General features: G+C 55.3%; 1 protein-coding gene across 2 annotated transcripts in view; it reads right to left on the reverse strand.

Annotated features, from left to right (window-relative positions):
• Positions 1–1,265: 1,265 nt before the first annotated feature.
• TASOR2 (transcription activation suppressor family member 2) overlaps positions 1,266–21,962 on the reverse strand; it is a 53,505-nt gene continuing 32,808 nt past the window's right edge. The window contains exons 15-24 of one of the 2 annotated variants that reach the window (XM_068400520.1): positions 21,181–21,417; positions 18,204–19,131; positions 15,386–15,902; positions 10,911–14,441; positions 9,345–9,470; positions 8,434–8,587; positions 6,908–7,013; positions 3,379–3,560; positions 2,239–2,353; positions 1,266–2,018 (exon numbers count right to left, since the gene is read on the reverse strand). In XM_068400520.1, the coding sequence (XP_068256621.1) occupies positions 2,015–2,018; positions 2,239–2,353; positions 3,379–3,560; positions 6,908–7,013; positions 8,434–8,587; positions 9,345–9,470; positions 10,911–14,441; positions 15,386–15,902; positions 18,204–19,131; positions 21,181–21,417 (5,900 nt within the window). In that variant the 3' untranslated portion in view covers positions 1,266–2,014. Of the gene's footprint in view, positions 2,019–2,234; positions 2,354–3,378; positions 3,561–6,907; positions 7,014–8,433; positions 8,588–9,344; positions 9,471–10,910; positions 14,442–15,385; positions 15,903–18,203; positions 19,132–21,180; positions 21,418–21,962 lie in introns of those variants that run through there. The other variant, XM_068400521.1, reaches the window with a different exon arrangement.

Genomic DNA, 21,962 nt, shown 5'->3' on the forward strand with positions numbered 1-21,962 from the left:
TAAATAATTCTCACTCTTATGGTTCCTCTACAGGGCTTTGATCTCTCTGAACAAGCGCTGCTCCTCGTTGGAGTGAGCCTTAGCGAGCCCCTGGCTCACAGAAGCAATCCTGGTGTGGGGCAGCAGACAGCAATGCCAAGTACCAGGAAAAATAAGGGGGAAAAAATAAAAAGCCTTGGAACAGCTTTTTCCCACTCTGAGCTGCTGGGCTGGGCCAGGTAGGGTCATGGTGAAGGTTCTCCTTCCCTCCAGCTGGAGCTGGGCTCCTCTCATGCTGCTGCTGAAGAGGAACCGGGTCTTTGACCACATCAGCGCTGCGCTAAACCTGGCGGCAGCGGCCCCGCTCCTTCCTCCCTCCCTGGGCGAGGGGCTTTCGGCACTTCCTCTCCCTGGGCACCAGTTCCAGGAACCACCGTCCCAGTCGAAGGCGCCTCCTGCCCACGCTGCCGGAGCGAGGTGTGCGGCGGGGGCTGGGGAAGTTCTCCCTCGCCTTGTGCTTCCTCTCTTGAGCTGCTGCTGTGCTCAAGTCACCCAGCTGAGCCTTCTCAAAGGCCACAGAGACCTAATGCACAGGGGGAAGGAGCTCCTGCCATGTGCAGGGTTGGGCCCCCTCACTCCAAGAAAGACCTTGAGGTGCTGGAGCGAGTCCAGAGAAGGGCAACGGAGCTGGGGAAGGGTCTGGAGCACAAGTGTGATGAGGAGCGGCTGAGGGACCTGGGGGGGTTTAGTCTGGAGAAATGGAGGCTGAGGGGAGACCTTCTCGCTCTCTACAACTGCCTGAAAGGAGGGTGTAGCGAGGGGGGGTCGGTCTCTTCTCCCAGGTAACAAGTGATAGGACGAGAGGAAACTGCCTCGAGTTGCCCCAGGGGAGGTTTAGATTGGAGATCAGGGACAATTTCTTCATGGAAAGGGTTGTCAAGCGCTGGCACAGGCTGCCCAGGGCAGTGGTGGGGTCCCCATCCCTGGAGGGATTTAAAAGCCGTGTAGATGTGGTGCTGAGGGACATGGGTTAGTGGTGGGCTTGGCAGTGCTGGGTTAACAGTTGGACTTGATGATCTCAAAGGTCCTTTCCAACCAAAACGATTCTGTGATTCTATAGCTGCTTCTGTTACCTCCCCCCGCTGTAACCTGGTTGGGGTTAGGGCAGAATGAAGCTCATTTCTCATCTCCCTGAGAGCTGGGAAAGCTGCTGGCTTCTGGCTCTGCTGCTGGGAGAGGCTGGGGGCTGAGCAGGGAACCCTCTCCAGAGAGCAGTGGCGCGTGGAACAGTTTGTAGGTTTTATTAATCAAACTCTACAAAGTCATCCTGTACAGAAGGTCTTGCATTCTTTTATTAAAATAAAAAACAGACACCCCCTCTCCACCGCCCCCACAGCTTGGGTGTCCCACAAAGGGCTTTAGTGCGGCCTTTTCCCATAAATAAGGTGTTTTTTTTCTCCTGCATCCCATTTATTTTATTTATTATTTACAAGCCTGGAACGTGCTTGAGTCCCAGCAGTAAAATGGTACCAAGAGGCAACGGGGGCAAAGTAAAATGTAGTGTAGAGCGGCCCCCCCTCGGGCGACGGCCCCCAACACCCCTGTAAAACCTACACCCACCCCCCGCCTGCGTCCTGTGTACAGTGCGTGGAAAATACATTTATTATTGTGACCTCGTCTCGCTCCTGACCTTCAAGTAAACGGCTTTTTGCTTTTAAAATTAATTTTCTTCTTTTTTCCAATGTCAGCTGCACTCATAACCTGAAAACACTCCAATAATTTAAAACCGTGTAACGTTAAAATAACCTCTGTCCTATGGCAGGGGGTAAAGCCCCGGGAGGGTTTGCATTAACCATCTTTAAATAATTCCTATATACAGAACCGGAGCCACCCGTTCCTCACCCCCTCTCCGTGCCCAGCTCCTGTGTGCAGCACCCCAACCCCACCAGGATGTCGGGGCCACCCCGCAGAGGAGCAGGATGCCCAAACCGGCGCCGCAGGGCCCGGGGAGGAGCCGGGCCGCGGCCTCGCGTCGTCACCTGCAACACAGAGACGGGGCCCAGGTTAGTGCTGAGCACGGTTCTGCTGAGCACGAGTCCTGGCTCTGGCTTCAGGGGTCAGCCCTGAGCATCAGCAGAGCTGGAGCAGACCCTGCAGCCACCCCGGGGACAGGTCCCTGCCTGCCACCCCGCAGGCAACCCGGGAGCTGCTCACGGACTTTCTGGGGGAGAAGGGGTCGATCCCGAGCTTTCCCCTCACCAGTAGCTGCTTCTGAACGGGGCAGCCGCCTTCTGCACTGTCCCAAGGAAGGTGGTGACGTCGGCCACGAGGATTCCTTTGCTTTCAAGGACCTCCCTGCTCTCGCTGGGCTTTTCTGCAAAGGAAGGAGCAATACCATAACCCAAACAAGCAAACGAGGTTATTCTGAAATGAGATGGTCCAGTATCCTGAGCTGCATCCCCAGCAGCGTGGCCAGCAGGGCGAGGGAGGGGATTCTGCCCCTCTGCTCCGCTCTCGGGAGACCCCCCCTGCAGTGCTGCGTCCAGCTCTGGGGCCCAACAGAAGAAGGACACGGAGCTGTTGGAGCGAGTCCAGAGGAGGCCACGAAGATGCTCAGAGGGCTGGAGCCCCTCTGCTCTGGAGACAGGCTGAGAGAGCTGGGGCTGTTCAGCCTGGAGAAGAGAAGGCTCCAGGGAGACCTTCCAGTGCCTGAAGGGGCTACAGGAAAGCGGGAGAGGGGCTTTTTACAAGGGCATGGAGTGACAGGACGAGGGGGAACAGTTTTAAACTGGAAGAGGGGAGATTGAGATGAGATATTAGGAAGAAATTCTTTGCTGTGAGGGTGGTGAGAGCCTGGCCCAGGTTGCCCAGAGAAGCTGTGGCTGCCCCCTCCCTGGCAGTGTTCAAGGCCAGGTTGGATGGGGCTGGGAGCAACGTGGTCTGGTGGAAGGTGTCCCTGCCTGTGGCAGGGGGTTGGGACTGGATGGGCTTTAAGGTCCCTTCCAACCCAAACCATCCTGTGATTCCATAATTCTAAGAAACCCCCAGAAAACAGCCCCAACTCCCCCTGCAGTTCTGTTTTGCAAACGTGAGCACATTAAGGCACCGCTTTGCAAACAGCCTCAGCCCAGCAAGGCCAGAATTAGAGCGTGACATAAAGCCATCCGCAGGCTCGAAAAACTGCCAGACTTCAGCAGAGCTCCAAAAATCTGCTCATTTTGCCTTTCACTGCGCTGACCTGCAGTGAATCAGCTCGCACCTCACCCGCACCTCAAACCAGTGATTTTAGCAGAAACAGGAGGCAAATGGGGTGTTTCTCATCCCTCCTCCACCTCCTCCCAGTCCCATTTAACACTGTGCTCCTGGGGGTTGAGGGCAGCGCCCAGAGCCTGTCCTTACCTGTGAGATACACAGCGAACCTGGCGCTGATGTGCTGAACCTGCAGGTTCAACAAGCACTTGACGTACTCGGATGTGGGGGAGGACCCGGAGTCGCAGGCGTGGTAGTGCAGCACCTCGATGAGATCAGCTCCCTGGCACGATCTGAGGATCAAGCGCTTCTTGTGACCGTTGGTGTCCACCCTGCAGGGAGAGGGGCAAGGTAAATCAGAGAATCGTTTGGGTTGGGAAGGACCTTTAAGATCATTGAGTCCAACCATTAACCCAGCACTGCCAAGGCCACCACTAACCCATGTCCCTCAGCACCACATCTACACGGCTTTTAAATCCCTCCAGGGATGGGGACTCCACCACTGCCCTGGGCAGCCTGTGCCAGTGCTTGACAACCCTTTCCATGAAGAAATTGTCCCTGATCTCCAATCTAAACCTCCCCTGGTGCCACTTGAGGCCGGTTCCTCTCATCCTATCGCTTGTTACCTGGGAGAAGAGACTGACCCCACCTCGCTACACCCTCCTTTCAGGCAGTTGTAGAGAGCGAGAAGGTCTCCCCTCAGCCTCCTTTTCTCCAGGCTAAACCCCCCCAGGTCCCTCAGCTGCTCCTCATCACACTTGTGCTCCAGACCCTTCCCCAGCCCCGTTGCCATTCTCTGGACTCGCTCCAGCACCTCAAGGCCTTTCTTGTCGTGAGGGGCCCAAAACTGCACCCAGGATTCGAGGTGCGGCCTCACCAGTGCCGAGCACGGGGACGATCACTGCCCTGGTCCTGCTGGCCACACTATTGCTGGTACAAGCCAGGATGCTGGTGGCCTTCTTGGCCACCTGGGCACACTGCTGGCTCATATTCAGTGGCCATCGAGCAACACTCCCAGGTCCTTTTCCACCAGTGACTTTCCAGCCACTCTTCCCCCAGCCTGTAGTGGTGTGTGGGGCTGACAAGGGGCTTCAGCCCTCTCTTCCCTCCCAGGGAACAAGCAGGTAAGATGGGACCTGCCTTTCCCTCATGCATGTTTCTTCCAGCCTCATGGGTGCTTTTACCCTGCACTAAATGGAGATGGCAGGAGCAAGTGTCACAGTATGGACAAGGGGGAACGGTTTTAAACTGAAAGAGGGGAGATTGAGATGAGATCTGAGGAAGAAATTCTTTGCTGTGAGGGTGGTGAGACCCTGGCCCAGGCTGCCCAGAGAAGCTGTGGCTGCCCCCTCCCTGGCAGTGTTCAAGGCCAGGTTGGATGGGGCTTGGAGCAACCTGGTCTGGTGGAAGGTGTCCCTGCCTGTGGCAGGGGGTTGGAACTAGATGATCTTTAAGGTCCCTTCCAACCCAAACCAGTCTCTGATTCTATGACCACACATGCAGCAGGAAAACAAAATGATCCCTCGCTTCAGGCAGCTCTGACAGATTGGGGCTCCTGATCCCACCACGACAGAGCCAAGAGATGCTGCGTGAGTGCCCTTGATGGAGCACAAGGAAAACACTCGCTCCAGAGCAGCATCTGCTGAGGAGTTTCAGTCCTTATCTCCCAGAGTACGATGAAAAACCCGACCCTGAGCTTCTGTGACACCTCTCTGCTCGATGACTGGAAACCAGGTCTACAGAACGATGACTCTGTGCTGTCACCATGAGGGCTGAGCATGGAGAGGACCTGAGACTTCTCCCCATTTGTTGTAGCATTTTGTGCTCAGACAGACCAGACTATTTTCCCTTTTGTTCACAGGTCGCTCCTAGAAAGCCGTCCTTCCTGGCCTGTGGTCTGGCACTACCAAGGCAGCCTGATAAAAACATCCCTCTCGAGTTCAAACGTGATAAAAACAGGACATGTAGAATCACAGGATGGTTTGGGTTGGAAGGGACCTTAAAGATCATCTAGTTCCACCCCCCTGCCATGGGCAAGGACACCTTCCACCACACCAGGTTGCTCCAAGCCCCATCCAACCTGGCCTTGAACACTGCCAGGGAGGGGGCAGCCACAGCTTCTCGGGGCAACCTGGGCCAGGGTCTCACTACCCTCACAGCAAACAATTTCTTCCTCAGATCTCATCTCAATCTCCCCTCTTTCAGTTTAAAACCGTTCCCCCTCATCCTGTTACTCCATGCCCTTGTAAAAAGCCCCTCTCCAGCTTTCCTGTAGCCCCTCCAGGTACTGGAAGGTGCTAGAAGGTCTCCCCGGAGCCTTCTCTTCTCCTGGCTGAACAGCCCCAGCTCTCTTAGCCTGTCTCCAGAGCAGAGGTGCTCCTATTTCAATGGATAATATTCACTGTCTTACTTCTCTTTTTCAAATTGCATCATTTAAACACACGTCGTTGCAAATAACCTAAAATAAGTAGCAAAGAGCAACAGGAGAAGTTCTGCTTTTCCCAGCAGGGTTCGATTTTACACACCCCAGTTCCTCTCCCACATTCCAAACTCAAGAGCTCCTCATCACTCGCCCAAATCACGCACACGATGAGACAGAAAAAGAAACAGCAACGAGATGGAGGGGCAGCGAGAAGGTACCCCAAGGTCCTGGGGTGTGTGTGCAGGAGCCAGGGTGAGCTGGTGGGAAGGGAGCTGCGTTTGGAGAAGCAAAAGTGCAGCTCCTCAAACGCAATTTGTGCCTCTCCTCAAGGCCCTGGCAGGGTGTAATGCTCATGGAGGGCGTCTGCCAAAGAGAGGGGGAGAACTGCCTTATGGACACACAGCGGGGTGCAAGCAGCGGCTGCCAGAGCTCTGCCTCATCCGGGGTCACGTGCAAGACACAATGTTTCAGGCCATCTGATCCCCTCCAGGTCCCATGTCCTGCTGCTCCAGCTCATACAGGTATAAAACAAAAAATCTCTGTCGCACTTTACTCGGTAGCGCAAACACTGACCTGGAGCAGCTCCAGACTCAAGGCACGTGGTCTCTCACTGATAAGAAAAGTCTAATTTAAACAAAAATCATCATCCTCATTATTTGTGTCCAGTTCTGGGCCCTGCACTTCAAGAAAGATGTTGAGGTGTTGGAGCGAGTCCAGAGGAGGGCGACCAAGCTGGGGAAGGGTCTGGAGGGTCTGACCTATGAGGAACGGCTGAGGGAACTGGGGGTGTTTAGCCTGGAGAAGAGGAGGCTCAGAGGTGACCTTAGTGCAGTCTCCAACTACCTGAAGGGAGGTTGTAGTGAAGTGGCAGTCGGCCTCTTCTCCCAGGCAACCAGCGATAGGACAAGAGGACACAGCCTCAAGCTTGGCCAGGGGAGGTTCAGGTTGGACATTAGGAAGCATTTCTTCTCAGCAAGGGTCATTAGCCATTGGAAGGGGCTGCCCAGGGAGGTGGTGGAGTCACCATCTCTGGAGGGGTTTAAGAAAAGACGGGACATGGCACTTAGTGCCATGGTCTAGTTGACATGGTGGTATCAGGGCAGTGGTTGGACTCGATGATCCCAGAGGGCTCTTCCAACCTGATGGATGCTGTGATTCTGTGTAAAGAGGGACACCACACTCCACCACGGTGGGTACGTCCTTGCTGCGGTGATGAGGACAGCAGGGATGAGGGATCTGCCACCGCAGAGCCGTTACCTGGTGTCTTCTCGGAGCTTCTTGCTCTCCTTGTAGTGAAGGAGCCACTTCCACCTCCCGCTTCTGTTCAGCTTCTCCAGCACCGTCACCACCTCTTTCAGTTGGCCTGGGGAGACAGCAAGAGCCAGAGGGTAACCAAGGGTGGGAAGGGGTGCCTGGGGGTGTCTGGCCCGACCCCTGCTCAAAGTTGGGCCACCCGAGGTTGCTCAGGGCTTTTTCTAGGTGAGGTTTGAATATCTCAAAGGATGAAGATTCACAGCCTGTCCTGGTGTTTGAACATGTTTGATGTGAGTTTTTTCCCCCCTGATATCTAAAAGGGTAAGTGCAACTTGCCCCAGTCACCTCGCGTCCCATCACTGTGCATCTCCAGGAGGAGCGTGGCTCCTTTTTCTCTGCCACTTCCCATGAGGGAGCTGAAAACAGCAACAAGGTCTCCTCTTTGTCCTCCCTTCTCCAGGCTGAACGTCCTCATACAACCCCTGCTCCAGCCCCTGACCATCTTGGTGGCCCTCACTGTACTTGGATGTTTTTGGGAGCCCTGACCTGGACCCACTATCCAGATCACAGAATCACAGAATGTCAGGGATTGGAAGGGACCTCGAAAGATCATCTAGTCCAATCCCCCTGGAGCAGGATTACCTGGATCATGTCACACAGGAACGCGTCCAGGCGGGTTTTGAATGTCTCCAGAGAAGGAGACTCCACAACCTCTCTGGGCAGCCTGTTCCAGTGCTCAGTCACCCTCACCGTAAAGAAGTTTTCCCTCATATTTATGTGGAACCTCCTGTGTTCCAGCTTGCACCCATTGCCCCTTGTCCTGTCAAGGGATGTCACTGAGAAGAGCCTGGCTCCATCCTCATGACACTTGCCCTTTACATATTTATAAACATTAATGAGGTCACCCCTCAGTCTCCTCTTCTCCAAGCTAAAGAGACCCAGCTCCCTCAGCCTCTCCTCAGAAGGGAGATGTTCCACCCCCTTCATCATCTTCGTGGCTCTGTGCTGGACTCTCTCTAGCAGTTCCCTGTCCTTCTTGAACTGAGGGGCCCAGAACTGGACACAATATTCCAGATGCGGCCTCACCAGGGCAGAGTAGAGGGGGAGGAGAACCTCTCTCGACCTGCTAACCACCCCCCTTCTAATACACCCCAGGATGCCATTGGCCTTCTTGGCCACAAGGGCACACTGCTGGCTCATGGTCATCCTGCTGTCCACCAGGATCCCAAGGTCCCTTTCCCCTACGCTGGTCTCCAACAGGTCTGCCCCCAACTTGTACTGGTACATGGGGTTGTTCTTGCCCAGATGCAGGACTCTACACTTGCCCTTGTTATATTTCATTAAATTTCTCCCCTGCTGGTGTGTCAGATGGGGTCTGAGGTGTCAAACAGAGGGACAGAATCGCCCCCACGAAAGCAGGAGCAGAGGACGCCGATGGCAAGTTCTGGGAAGGTGTCAGCAAACCAGGGGACAAGGCTGGGAGCTGACACTGCATTTGCATCCAAGCGAGAGGCCGCGGCGAGACTCACCCAGCGTCACCGTTTCCAACACTTCGTCGTCCGACACCACGAAGCCACCGGTGTGAAACAGCTCCTGGTACATGCGGCTCGTCAGATCTTCAGGGCTGTCCACGCCGGCGAACGCCACGTTCGGACAGTGCTTCAGCTTCAGCAAGCACGGGACCTGCTCGAGGCAGACAAGCTGTTGCACACACAGTTGGTGTTTCAACAGCGTTCACACCCCCCTGTAGCTCACATTTGCTCTTGGGAGACTTGGGGAGCCCACACCGTCCTCTCTCTGCATCACCCCAACGTTTGTGTCTCCATAGCCCAACCCCAAAGCCGTGGATGGTGATATGGGGAGCTCCAGGCAGCTCAGTCTGCTGCAATATTCACTGGAACCCATGAGCCAAAGCCTGGCTGAACTGCTCCGTTACACAGGATAAGCCCAGCCTGACTCCTTTGAGCTGGGCTAGTCCAGGTGATGTTATTCAGTGATCAAAAATGGAGGCAGGAGTAAAGCAGAACTGACAGGCTTCATGTTTTTGAGATATTTAACAGCTCTTCATGAAGCACTGTTCTTTCAGTGGAGAGAACACTGTGTCATAGAATCACAGACTGGTTTGGGTTGGAAGGGACCTTAAAGATCATCCAGTTCCAACCCCCTGCCACGGGCAGGGACACCTTCCACCAGACCAGGTTGCTCCAAGCCCCATCCAACCTGGCCTTGAACACTGCCAGGGAGGGGCAGCCACAGCTTCTCTGGGCAACCTGGGCCAGGGTCTCACCCCCCTCACAGCAAAGAATCTATAAAGTATCCGTGAAGACGGACAATTAAATCTACAACTATGTATAGTGTAACACTTAAAACCCTTTAAAATGGATCCTGATACTCAAAACCAGTGCTGGTGAAAAGAAAAAAGGACGGACTCAGGTCTTACGTTGTGGATGTGTGAGGAAATGTCCTCGTTCCTGATGATGACGAGCAGCCTGATGGCGTCCGAGTGTTTCGCTTCGCAGAAGCTCTGAGGTTCGACCTCCACGTGTCCCTCTTTCTTCAGCAAGGTCTGAAACAGAAACCACGGCAGCTTCTAAGAAGGTTTGTATGGAGAATATCTTCACCATAGTGGTGCCAAGCTCCTGGCACACATGTGCCTGGGGAGAAGAGGGAGGAGAGTGATGGTAACCCCAACCAGGCACCGTGGTGCCAAGGGCAGCCTACGGTGTCCATCTGTCGAAGGCACAGCGTGCTCCGGGCCAGGCCTCCAGCCGGAGGGGGAAGAAGCAGCCATCTACCTTTGTTGGCAAGTACCTCGTAGAAAACCACCTCGAGCCCCTCACTGAACCGTGCGTCAGGCCTCTCTGCTATTTCAGAGCAGCAAATCCTCCCATGCAATCACCCTCCCCGAGTTTCCAACCCTTTAAAGATTGCTCAAGGAAAAGTCACCTTCTGGGGGTTGAGTCTGGGCTGCTCCTGCGTGAACTCTGATCTGTTTTGGCCCAGAGAATGTTCAAGTGATAGGACAAGAAGAAATGGCCTCAAGTTGTACCAGGGGAGGTTTAGATTGGCTAGCAGGGAAAAATTCTTCCCCAAAAGAGTTGTCAAGCACTGCAACAGGCTGCCCAGGGCAGTGGTGGAGTCCCCATCCCTGGAGGGATTTAAAAGCCATGTAGATGTGGTGCTGAGGGACATGGGTTAGTGGTGGCCTTGGCAGTGCTGGGTTAACAGTTGGACTTGATGATCTTAAAGGTCCTTTCCAACCTAAATGATTCACACCTAGGGCAGGGATTGTCCCCCTGGACTCGGCACTGGTGAGGCCGCACCTCGAATCCTGGGTGCAGTTTTGGGCCCCTCACTGCAAGAAAGACCTTGAGGTGCTGGAGCGAGTCCAGAGAAGGGCAACGGAGCTGGTGAAGGGTCTGGAGCACAAGTGTGATGAGGAGCGGCTGAGGGACCTGGGGGTGTTTAGTCTGGAGAAAAGGAGGCTGAGGGGAGACCTTCTCGCTCCCTACAACTGCCTGAAAGGCGGGTGTAGTGAGGGGGGGTCGGTCTCCTCTCACAAGTAACAAGTGACAGGACGAGAGGAAACAGCCTCAAGTTGCACCAGGGGAGGTTTAGATTGGAGATCAGGGACAATTTCTTCATGGAAAGGGTTGTCAAGCACTGGCACAGGCTGCCCAGGGCAGTGGTGGAGTCCCCATCCCTGGAGGGATTTAAAAGCCATGGAGATGTGGTGCTGAGGGACATGGGTTAGTGGTGGCCTTGGCAGTGCTGGGTTAACGGTTGGACTCAGTGATCTCAAAGGTCCTTTCCAACCAAAACAATTCTGTGATTCTATTCTATGATTTTAGCTTCTGGTGGTGGGACCTGAGATGAAATGGCAGAGGTGGCTCCTGCCTCAAATGCCACCCGTGCCAGGTTGAACAAGCTTGCCCTGCTCCTGCTGCCCATGGCTATCACCCCTGGGCCACCTGTCCCCATCCAGCCCAGCAGGGCCAACCGTTACCTTCACTCTTGCAAAGAAAGGGTCCTTGCCCGTCTCCACCAGGTAGAACATGCTGGCGTGGCTGCAGGCCTCCTTGGCCACGCTGCGCAGGTGGAAACGCAGCGCGCTGTCCAGGTCCGTGATCATCTCCTCGAAGGTGGCCACCCTCCCGGGGAGGGACACGCATGTCCACTCGCTCGTGGCCTCTCCGTGCGCCGGGACCGGCCCTCCACCCTCGCTCCCCACACCAGCCGTGCTCAGCATCACCTTGTCGAGCTCGGCGTGCTCGTCGAGGATGACGGCGACGTCCCCCCGTGAGTCCTTTAGCTTATTATTGTCCTTGAGCTTGCTGAGGTGGAAGGGAGCGGCGCGGCCCTGGCTCTGGCTTCGGGATCTGACCCTGCTCCTCTTGTCACAGATGGTGTCCTGCCATGGGGTACATGGGTCCCCATGCCAGCTGAGCCCGCTCGGCCACGCGTCCGAGGGCAGGATCGTCACCTGCAAAGGGCTCCTGCTCCGCGGGGAGGGTGGGATGGGAGCCTCTCGCACAGGCCATGTCTCAGACATCACCTGGGGAGAAAAGTCTTTTGGAAAGAGGCTTTTGGAGGTAGAAAAGGGTGGTTTCCCACGCCTTAGGATTTGTTTTAGCTTATAATGGAAACTGAGACACTCCATGTCCAAAGTGTGCTGGGTGATCTCCTCAGAACCCCTCCAAGTCCCCATCAGCGACCTCAACAAATGAGACTGCCCCGCGCACCGGCTGCGCCTCTTCGGAGGCTGCGAATTCCCCGTCCCCTCCTGGCACCGTTTGGTGACCTCGAAGTTCTGGTAGACCCTGGCAGTCCCCTGGCTGTCCCTAACAGTGACATAGGGTGGGACGTGCCCGCCGCTGGTCTCCCCCGCGCCGCTCAGCCAGCCACGCTCAGCCCCTGAGCAGCCCCTCTCCGCGCCCAGCGAGCCCCAGTCCTCGCTGGGCCCCTCCGGGTGCGCCGGGCTCGTGGAGGAGGAGTCGTGGTTAGTCCTTGTGCCTGCAGCACCCACAGATCTGGTGCTGTGGGAACTCCGGGCTGTAAGCAGGGACTGTGAATTCCCCCCAAAACACTCCTGGTCTGAGACACTGGAGAAAGACTCAAAGAGATCTTCAAAGGTCAAGCCCATGTGTCCGTCTTTGCTGGGGAGCTGCTTTGCCCTCGGGAGCACATCTGAGATATCCTCAGCATCACCAAGCTCCAGGCTTTCTCCAGAGGGCCCCCTGGGCACGTGTAACGGCGACCTGGGGAAAGGCAGAGCGGGGATTTGTCCCTCTCCCACCTCCGTGCTGGCACGGGGCAGGTCAGCCAATGCGTGGGGTCCCTCGGCCTCGTGCTCGCCCCGGTTGCGCACAGACTGGGGCTCGCACGGTGGCACGAGCGACTCCCCTGCTGAAAAGGACACGGGACTGGCAAGAGGGCCGCTGCTTCCTCCTTCCAAATCCTCAGGCAGGATGGGGTCCTTCTCATGGCTCCCTCCCACATCTGCTGCTTGGCCCTCAGGGCTGGCACACCTGGAGCAGCAGGACCATGGGGAACCATCCGGAGCCGGACTCGTGCTAGGAGAGAGCGACTTGGGGGGCACACTGAGGACTGAGTCTGGCTCGGCGCTGTGCAGACCTGCCTTGTGACCATGCAGAGGAGAAGGAGCCATCGATCCCGGGTCACCTGGCACAAGGACATCCGCGGGGGAGCTCTCTGCCAGCTCTGCACAGCACGGACCCGTGTCTGTTTTCACCTCTTCGGCACATCTGGGCTTTAAGGAGCCATCCGGGCTCTCGGCAGCCACGCTCACCTCTGCAGCACCTACTGGCTCGCAGGACTTCCCGTGTTGGCTCAGGACTGGCCCCGGCTCGCTCTGCTCTGACACGTGGGGGTGGGGGTCCACGTCTCCAACACGGGGCAGAGGGTCCTGCTGGGGCGGCGAAGCAGGAGCTGAGCCTCTGTGGGCAGGTGGGGATGGGCTGTTTGGGGAGCTCTGCTGCGGCCTGGGGTGCTCCTTCATGGGAGACACCCCCTCTCTCACCAAGGAGGAGGGCTCTGATTGCAGGAGGTGATGAGGAGAGGCCTCTGGTTCCTGTGGTGCATTAGCCACCATCGCTGTGTTACTTTTGTTGCTCCTGAGGGACTTCTCCGCACCATCATCACCCTCCCCAGCTTCAGAGTCACCTGCTAAGGCTGTACAGTCAGAGGTGAAGCCCTGGACATCATCTGCTCCTGAGGACTCATCCGGCACATCTGTGTGGTTGGCAGAAGGGCTGCTACACTGTTCTTCCACCAAAACCTTGTTCCCTTCTTGGTTTGATTCACTGGTGCTCAGCAAAGCGAGGTCAGCATGAACATCACCTCCACACCTTGGGGAAAGGCAGCTGCTCCCTCCCAGCTCGCTCTGTGATGGAGACTGGATGCTTGCCATGGCCTCCTGATCCTCTGGAGCAGCCCCAGGATCTGTTGCTCCATCAAGAGATGGCAGGTAGAGAGGGCTGGAGTCAGGGGACAAGGTTAGTGACAGTCCCTCGGTGCACGGTGACTCGAGGCCAGCTGTGCCAGCAGCTGTGCTCCCAGCAGGCGCCCACCTTTCCGCAGCGGACACACAATCCTTGTCTTCCTGCTCCAAGCCATCCCCGAGCATCTCTCCAGCAGATCCCACGTCGCCTGTAACTCCGTCCGGCTGCGCCCCACAGGCAAGGCTCGGATCAGATGGTAACAGCAGCATCAACCCCCTGTCACAGGGTGACCCCACATTGGCCCCACCGTTCATCTCTGCATCTGGGGTGGCCAGAGCCTCCCAGGGCTCTTGTGGCGTGTCCAGGCTTGGTGCCATCTCACCAGGAAGCCCTTGAGGGCCAGTCCCAGTCCCATCTGACAGCACCGGCGTTGATCTGCCTGGGCAGGGGGATGCTAAGGCAGCGGGGCTGGGCACAGGGCTCTCTCCAGGAACATGAAAGTCCTTCGGACATGCCAAATTCACTGGCTTCTGCTCGCTGTGCTCAAGCTCCATGTCCTCATCACTGCTTTCAGAAAATGCTAAATCAAAAAGCTCCAGGCCTACGCTTTCACATTCAGAGTCCTCTTTCTCTTTTTTTCCCTCCTCCACCTCTTCCTCCTCTTCTTCTGGATGTCCAAAGGGGTCTTGGGGTTCCCTCCCTTCCCCACTGGCTCCATCAGGCTTTGCACTTTCGGGACGTGCTTCTAAGGGCATCGAATCACAGACACGTTGCGGTTCGTCGCTGGTGGCCCAGCCGTTGTCCTCAACCTCTGTAGAGTGCCCAGCATCTCCCATGCTCTCCCTGTCCTTGGGAGGGCCGGGGCAACCCCCTGACCCTGCTGCCCACCCGCTCTCCTGCTGCTCTCCACATTCATGCAGAGCACTCGGTGCATCACTCCAGGGAGCTGTACTGGAATTCAGGGCTTGGCTGCACGGCTGTTCCCTGCCCAGCGCAGCTTGGGGCTTGCCAGCATCATCAAGCTCATCAGAAGGGCTCATCGTAGCATCTGGCAGTCCCTCCTTGGGCGTCTCCTCCTGGAACAACAGAATTGAGAGGTTAATTTTCAAGGGAGGCAAATGCAGGAGGACGTGGATACTTGAAATGCTCAGACTTTGTGGGTACAACCATCCCAACAGCAACCGGGGAGATGAGTTTGAGTTTGTCTCTAAAATGAGTCCAGGTTGAATCCTTACCCGACATGAGCCACCACCATCCCCACTGCAGCCAGAAAGTAGAGTCCCACAATAGCCAGGGAAAGGTTTTGAAACTGACTGTCTGCAGACTGTAGAAACTGTTCTGGCACCCTCACAGCAAAGAAGTTCCTCCTCATATTCAGATGGAACTTCCCATGTTTCAGCTTGTGGCCATTGCCCCTTGTCCTGTCGCTGGGCACCACTGAGAAGAGTCTGGCCCCATCCCCTTGACACCCACCCCTGAGGTATCTGTGAGCATTGATAAGGTCCCCCCTCAGTCTGCTCTTCTCCAGCTGAACAGCCCCAGCTCCCTCAGCCTCTCCTCGCAGCAGAGATGCTCCAGCCCTCTGACCATCTCCGTACCCCTCCTCTGGAATCTCTCCAGTAGTTCCTTGTCTTTCTTGAACTGGGGGGCCCAGAACTGCACACAGTTACTCCAAGTGTTGCCTTCGAGAGCAGCCACGCTGAGGCCCTGCTCCCTTGGACAGAGATAGATACGGCTCATGCCAGAGCCCAGGGATGCCAGCTCAGTCCAAGAGGACATCCACACCCAGACTGAGGCCTGGAAGCTTCTTTTTTATGGTGACTTTGAGAACGTCTGCGTGGCAATCACTTGGGGCAACTAAATGCTGGGGAACGTTGCAGTGTCCTGCTTTGGGGACCCCCCTACTTGGCTCTAAGACAGCCCACAAGCACGTCTGCTCCACTCCTCTCCGCAGATCCTACAAATGCAAAATGCATCGTGTGCCCTGTAGACTCGTATCACCCAAACCCCAAGCTCTTACCACAGTGATGGTTGAGACAGCAGGCACGTGCTCCTCAGGAACGATCGCCATCAGGCTCTCATCAGCATGTTCAGCGAGGGAAAGGCTCTCAGGACAGCTTGTGGAGGAAGCCTCCTCCTCCCCACAGGGCAGCTCCCCTGAAGAAGACGATACCGTAGTATCGACAACACCAGGAGCCCCATGAGCATCAGTCTGAGAGTCTGCAGGGATTTCCTCTGGGCTGAAAGGTCCCTGGTTGTATGTGCTGTGATCCAGAGAGCTGCTGGGAATCTGGTCAGGGTCTGTCCAAGAGTCTGCAGGGCATGTCTCCACCCCAAAACAGTCCTCACCATCATCACTCAGCTCTAGGAAGTCCCCAGTGCTCTTTATTGAGACATACTTCTCGGGATTGCTGTGCTCCACCACCTTCCTCGTGCTGCTCAGGAGTTCACTGGGTTTGCTGTAGAAGAGAGCCACCCACATATGAAGTATCAGCTTCATCTCTTCCACATCGTCGGGCAGATCAGGGTCCCAGGGCCTGGAAGGAAAAGCAAACACAGCCTAAAACATCTTCATCCTCCCTCTGGTTGACTCTGTCCAGTTGTGGGCCCCGCACTTCAAGAAAGATGTTGAGGTGTTGGAGTGAGTCCAGAGGAGGGCGACCAAGCTGGGGAAGGGTCTGGAGGGTCTGACCTACGAGGAACGGCTGAGGGAGCTGGGGGTGTTTAGCCTGGAGAAGAGGAGGCTCAGAGGTGACCTTAGTGCAGTCTACAACTACCTGAAGGGAGGTTGTAGCGGAGTGGGAGTCGGCCACTTCTCCCAGGCAACCAGCGACAGGACAAGAGGACACAGCCTCAAGCTTTGCCAGGGGAGGTTCAGGTTGGACATTAGGAAGCATTTCTTCTCAGCAAGGGTCATTAGCCATTGGAAGGGGCTGCCCAGGGAGGTGGTGGAGTCACCATCTCTGGAGGGGTTTAAGAAAAGCCTGGACATGGCACTTAGTGCCATGGTCTAGTTGCCATGGTGGTGTCAAGGCAATGGTTGGACTGGATGATCCCAGAGGGCTCTTCCAACCTCATTGATTCTGTGTGATTCTGTGTGACTAGCACAAGGTAACTCATCGCTTGGTTCCCCTCAGGGCTAAGCCCTGATGCAGGGGGGCTGCAAACGCCCACCTGCAGTCACAGAGCGCTTGGTGCAGGTTCCACCTTGTTGAAAAAAAAAAGGGAAACTCGTGGCTGCAAAGAAGGACTTGTGTCCATGGCTCGAGGTACCAATTCTAGCTGCAGAGCCATGGGCATCACAGTACGGTTTGGGTTGGGAGGGACCTTTAAAGATCACCTAGTCCATTCTCCCCCTACCATGGACAGGGACATCTTCCACTAGCCCCATCCAGCCTGGCCTTGAACACTGCCAGGGAGGGGGCAGCCACAGCTTCTCTGGGCAACCTGGGCCAGGGTCTCACCACCCTCACAGCAAAGAATTTCTTCCTTATGTCCAATTTAAACCTTCCCTCCCTCAGTTTAAAACTGTTGCTCCTTGCCCTGCCACTACAGGCCTTAGTAAAAAGCCTGTCCCCATCTTTCTTATAAGCTCCCTTTATATATTGAAAGGCCACAATAAGGTCTCCCCAGAGCCTTCTCTTCTCCAGGCTGAACAGCCCCAACTCTCCCAGCCTGTCCTCATAGCAGAGGTGCTCCAGCCCTTCGAGCATCTTTGTGGCCTCCTCTGGACTCGCTCCAGATCTACTGGAGAGCAGCTCTGCAGAGAAGGACCTGGGTGTTCTGGTGGACAAGTTCCCCATGAGCCAACAATGTGCCCTTGGGGCCAGGAAGGCCAATGGTGTCCTGGGGTGCATTAGGAAGAGTGGGGGCAGCAGGTCAAGGGAGGTTCTCCTGCCCCTCTACACGGCCCTGGTGAGGCCACATCTGGAGTAACTGTGTGCCGTTCTGGGCCCCCCAGTTCAAGAAAGACAAGAAATTACTGGAGAGTGTCCAGCGAAGGGCTACAAAGATGGTCAGAGGGCTGGAGCATCTCTCTTATGAGGAGAGGCTGAGGGAGCTGGGGCTGTTCAGCCTGAAGAAGAGCAGACTGAGGGGGGATCTTATCAACGCTTACAAATACCTTAGGGGTGGGTGTCAAGAGGAGGGGACCAGACTCTTCTCAGTGGTGCCCAGTGACAGGACAAGGGGCAACGGGCATAAACTGAAACACGAGAAGTTCCATCTGAATATGAGGAGGAACCTCTTTGCTGTGAGGGTGTCAGAGCCCTGGCACAGGCTGCCCAGGGAGGGTGGGGAGTCTCCTTCTCTGGAGATATTCAAAACCTGCCTGGATGCAACCCTGTGCAACGTGCTCTGGGTGACCCTGCTTTGGCAGGGGGTTGGACTAGATGATCTCCAGAGGTCCCTGCCAACCCTTAACCATTCTGTGATTCTGTGATTCCAACAGCTCCACATCTTTCCTGTGCTGGAGACCCCAAAGCTGGACGCAGCACTGCAGGGGGGGTCTCCCGAGAGCGGAGCAGAGGGGCAGAATCCCCTCCCTCGCCCTGCTGGCCACGCTGCTGGGGATGCAGCCCAGGACACGGGTGGCTTTCTGGGCTGCCAGCGCACATCGCCAGCTCATGTCCAATTTGTAACCCACCAGTATCCCCAAGCCCTTCTCCGCAGGGAAGACACACCAGCTTTAACACAGCAAAACTGGGCATCTAAGCATGGAGAGAAAAGCAATTATCATGCAAAGCAAAGCAAAAAAGAGCAAAGAAAGCCCCTTCCAAAGGCGCTCCAGACATCCAGCAAGAGATGTCCCCTGCAGGAGGCCTTCCAGACTGACTTACCCGTGCAGGGCGCGGATGACTGTCTTCTCCAGGGCGTCGTTGGTGTACCTGCTGTCCAAACTGAAGAGGTACTCTGCCTCCCAACGGCGCGTCACCTTCACGGACTCACCACAGATGTTCACCGTGTGGGACTTGGTGAAGTCCTCCTTGGGCCTGGAGGAGAGCAGGCTGCTCCCGCACCTCATCGTCACAGCCTCGAAGGGCCGCTGGTGGTGGGTGTTGTTCTGCTGGTGGCGGAAAGGCAGGACTTTCCCAACCAGGGGTCCTGCCAGGGCATTCCTGGTCCCGTTTCTGGAGGGTGATGCTCCGGGATAGGGGGCACCTCTGGGATACACGTGTTTCTTGGAGTGTTCAGGCATCTGCGAGGCGTACGAGTGCTCGGCAGAGATGAACCAGTGCTTGTTCACCTCAGCAGCTTCTTGAGTCTCTCTTGGAGGCAACACATGGGGTTTTGCAGGGTTGGGGCTTGCGTTGTTCTTCTTGTTGAAAATCCCAGGGTTTTTCTCCCTGGGAATAGTGGCCAAGTCATTTAAGTCTATTTTTTCAGCAGGAGGAAGATTCTGGTGCGGCGATTCTTTGCTAGGAGAGGTGGCTCCCTTTGCAACCTTGCCTGCCTTGTGGTTCTCGTGGTCGGAAGCAAGGTGTGAGGATTTGTGCTTGAGCTGACTCTGCTGCTCCTTCGCAGAGTCGCTGGAGGGGGTCCAGGACACAGCAATCACCCTGTTGTCCCTGGAGATCAACGAAGGAATACAAGAACCCAGAGCCAGATCAGCCAGCAAGTTCAAGGCATGGGACTCGTAGTTGGTCCCCTTGAGATCGAAACAGAGATTAGCAACCCCGCCTGGGTAAACCTCACTCAATTGGCCATCCGTGGGGTGGCTTTGGGAAGAAACTTCGCTCGGGAGGACAGAGAACGGCTCCTTCCGCTCTGCGTGAGAAAAAGAAAGGCAGAGAATAAACACAGAATCCCAGAATCAACCAGGTTGGAAGAGCCCTCTGGGATCATCGAGTCCAACCATTGCCCTGACACCACCATGGCAACTAGACCAGGGCACTAAGTGCCATGTCCAGGCTTTTCTTAAACCCCTCCAGAGATGGAGACTCCACCACCTCCCTGGGCAGCCCCTTCCAATGGCTAATGATCCTTTCTGAAAAGAATTTGCACACCTGAGGAAAAAAACCACCTCCATGATCATGCTACACAACCACCTCCATGGCTGCTACAAAAGGATTGAGAGTTGGGATCTAAGCGACTTCAGGAATGGGCTTTATTCTCAGAAATAAAAGGCACGGCATCCAGAGTGAACAAAATTACCCTCAGCCTCTGCACACAGAGTCACGTAAACACAATCTGAGATATTTTAGGTGTTTCCTCAATCCTTTTTAATTTGCTTTAGATTTTCTTCTAGCAATTTGCTCAGGGCATAACCCGCCCCTGAGCTGTAACTCAGAGCACACGCAGAAACCTGGGGGCTCCCAAAAGCAGCCAGAGCACAGCAAGTACGTGTTTATTTAGTTTTCAGCATCAAAAATGCCCCTCACCAGGGCTCAAGACCCACGTTTGTAAAAACAGTCATTAAACAAGGTTAATGCCTTCTACTAAAAACCAGCACAAAAATCTCTTCAAGTAAAACCTTATTAAATCACATCTGTGCTGAAGTCCTACGTGTTACATTTAATTTCCCTGAGAACTGCAGAGTAAGGCATATAAATTGAGTGTTTCTTACTGCTAAATGCTCTTATTTTGCATTTTTGGCAGATCCTGGCATTCAGCAGGGCCCATCTGCCACCCTGCCTGGGTGAGAGCACTGGCCAGATCTGCTCCAGGACCCTCCACGTGACAAGGGCAACGAGGGGTGGCGTTTGATACCCACACGCTGATCAAAGTGCCACGTTTCAGGAACACGTGGCAATGAAAGAGCAAGAAGAATGGATGAACTGAGGTGGCTAAACCAGTCTTCAAAGCTTCCACCTCCCCCAGAAAGGGGGAAAAGAAAGACCAGAGACAGAACCAAACCATCAAAGCGTGAGTGTGAGAAAACACGACAAATTAACAGAAAACGACTCTCCTCTTCCCTCATTTATTTTGGCACTAGTACTGGTTCTCAGTTTCACAGCAGACTCTGGGCCAGCACCTGCAGCCACTAGACTCAGGGGTTGTCCACGCTGCCTCTTAAATCCACCGCAGTCTGCGACGTCTGTGACAATTTGACTCTTGTTAAACGATTGGATTTACAACGTAACGGACTGAAATTCTCAGCAGACGCTGGCTACGAGCAGAGGTTGTAACGCCCCGTGCACGAGCTGCCTCAGCAGTTTCAGAGCTCAGCAGTTAAAAATCAGGCTTCTTAAACGATCCCAGCAGTCTGCCAAGGCTGCAAACTGAGAGCTCAGGAAAGGACTCAGAAATGAACCCATGTGGTTTGTACATCCCGTAACGGTGATTTTCACACTAGGACTGTGGAACTGGGAGCCTGCAGGCTGTGGGGTGACACTACCCAGATCCCACCCCAGACCCTCAGCACTAAGTGTTGTCAGGCCCTTTGGCTGCTGCAGAACGTGCTGTTATCACAGAATCACAGACTGGTTTGGGTTGGAAGGGACCTTAAAGATCATCTAGTTCCAACCCCCTGCCACGGGCAGGGACACCTTCCACCAGACCAGGTTGCTCCAAGCCCCATCCAACCTGCCCTTGAACACTGCCAGGGAGGGGGCAGCCACAGCTTCTCTGGGCAACCTGGGCCAGGGTCTCACCACCCTCACAGCAAAGAATTTCTTCCTCATATCTCATCTCAATCTCCCCTCTTTCAGTTTACAACTGTTCCCCCTCATCCTATCACTCCAAGCCCTTGTAAAAAGCCCCTCTCCCGCTTTCCTGTAGGCCCCCCTGGTTACAACCATCTGGTCATGACCTGACCGTGACGTCTGATGGCTCAGCTTTAAAAGGAAAGATCTCCACAGGGAACAGCGCTCTTACCGCTTTCTGCTTGCTGTTTGGCTTGAGGTTTCCACGGGCTGTTAGCCACACTTTCTGGCATCTCACTTTTCACTGGCTTCGTGACGGTCTGAGCAACAAGAACCTTTTTCACGTCTGGGTTCTCCAGTGTCTTTGGTCTCTTTGTTTCCAAGCCAGGACCGTTGGGAGCTGAGGTTTCCTTCCGGACAGGTTCAGACTGTGTTTTGTGCACAAATTCTGCAGACAGGACCTCTGCACCTGGGACAAGGAAAAGGGATGGCATTTGTTTTGGTTTGGGATATATTCCAGAGGAGTCCAGAGGAGGGCGACCAAGCTGGTGAAGGGTCTGGAGGGTCTGACCTCCGAGGAACGGCTGAGGGAGCTGGGGGTGTTTAGCCTGGAGAAGAGGAGGCTCAGAGGTGACCTTAGTGCAGTCTACAACTACCTGAAGGGAGGTTGTAGCGCAGTGGGAGTCGGCCTCTTCTGGACAACCAGTGATAGGACAAGAGGACACAGCCTCAAGCTTCACCAGGGGAGGTTCAGGTTGGACATTAGGAAGCATTTCTTCTCAGCAAGGGTCATTAGACATTGGAAGGGGCGGCCCACGGAGGTGGTGGAGTCACCATCTCTGGAGGTGTTTAAGAAAAGCCTGGACATGGCACTTAGTGCCCTGGTCTAGTTGACATGGTGGTGTCAGGGCAATGGTTGGACTCGATGATCCCAGAGGGCTCTTCCAACCTGGTTGACTCTGTGATTCTGATTCTGAGTGTCTCTACAAATCAGGTGGAGGCTTAGGCTGGCTC

Source organism: Nyctibius grandis, chromosome 5 (assembly GCF_013368605.1).
Source record: "Nyctibius grandis isolate bNycGra1 chromosome 5, bNycGra1.pri, whole genome shotgun sequence".
NCBI classification, from domain to species: domain Eukaryota; kingdom Metazoa; phylum Chordata; class Aves; order Nyctibiiformes; family Nyctibiidae; genus Nyctibius; species Nyctibius grandis.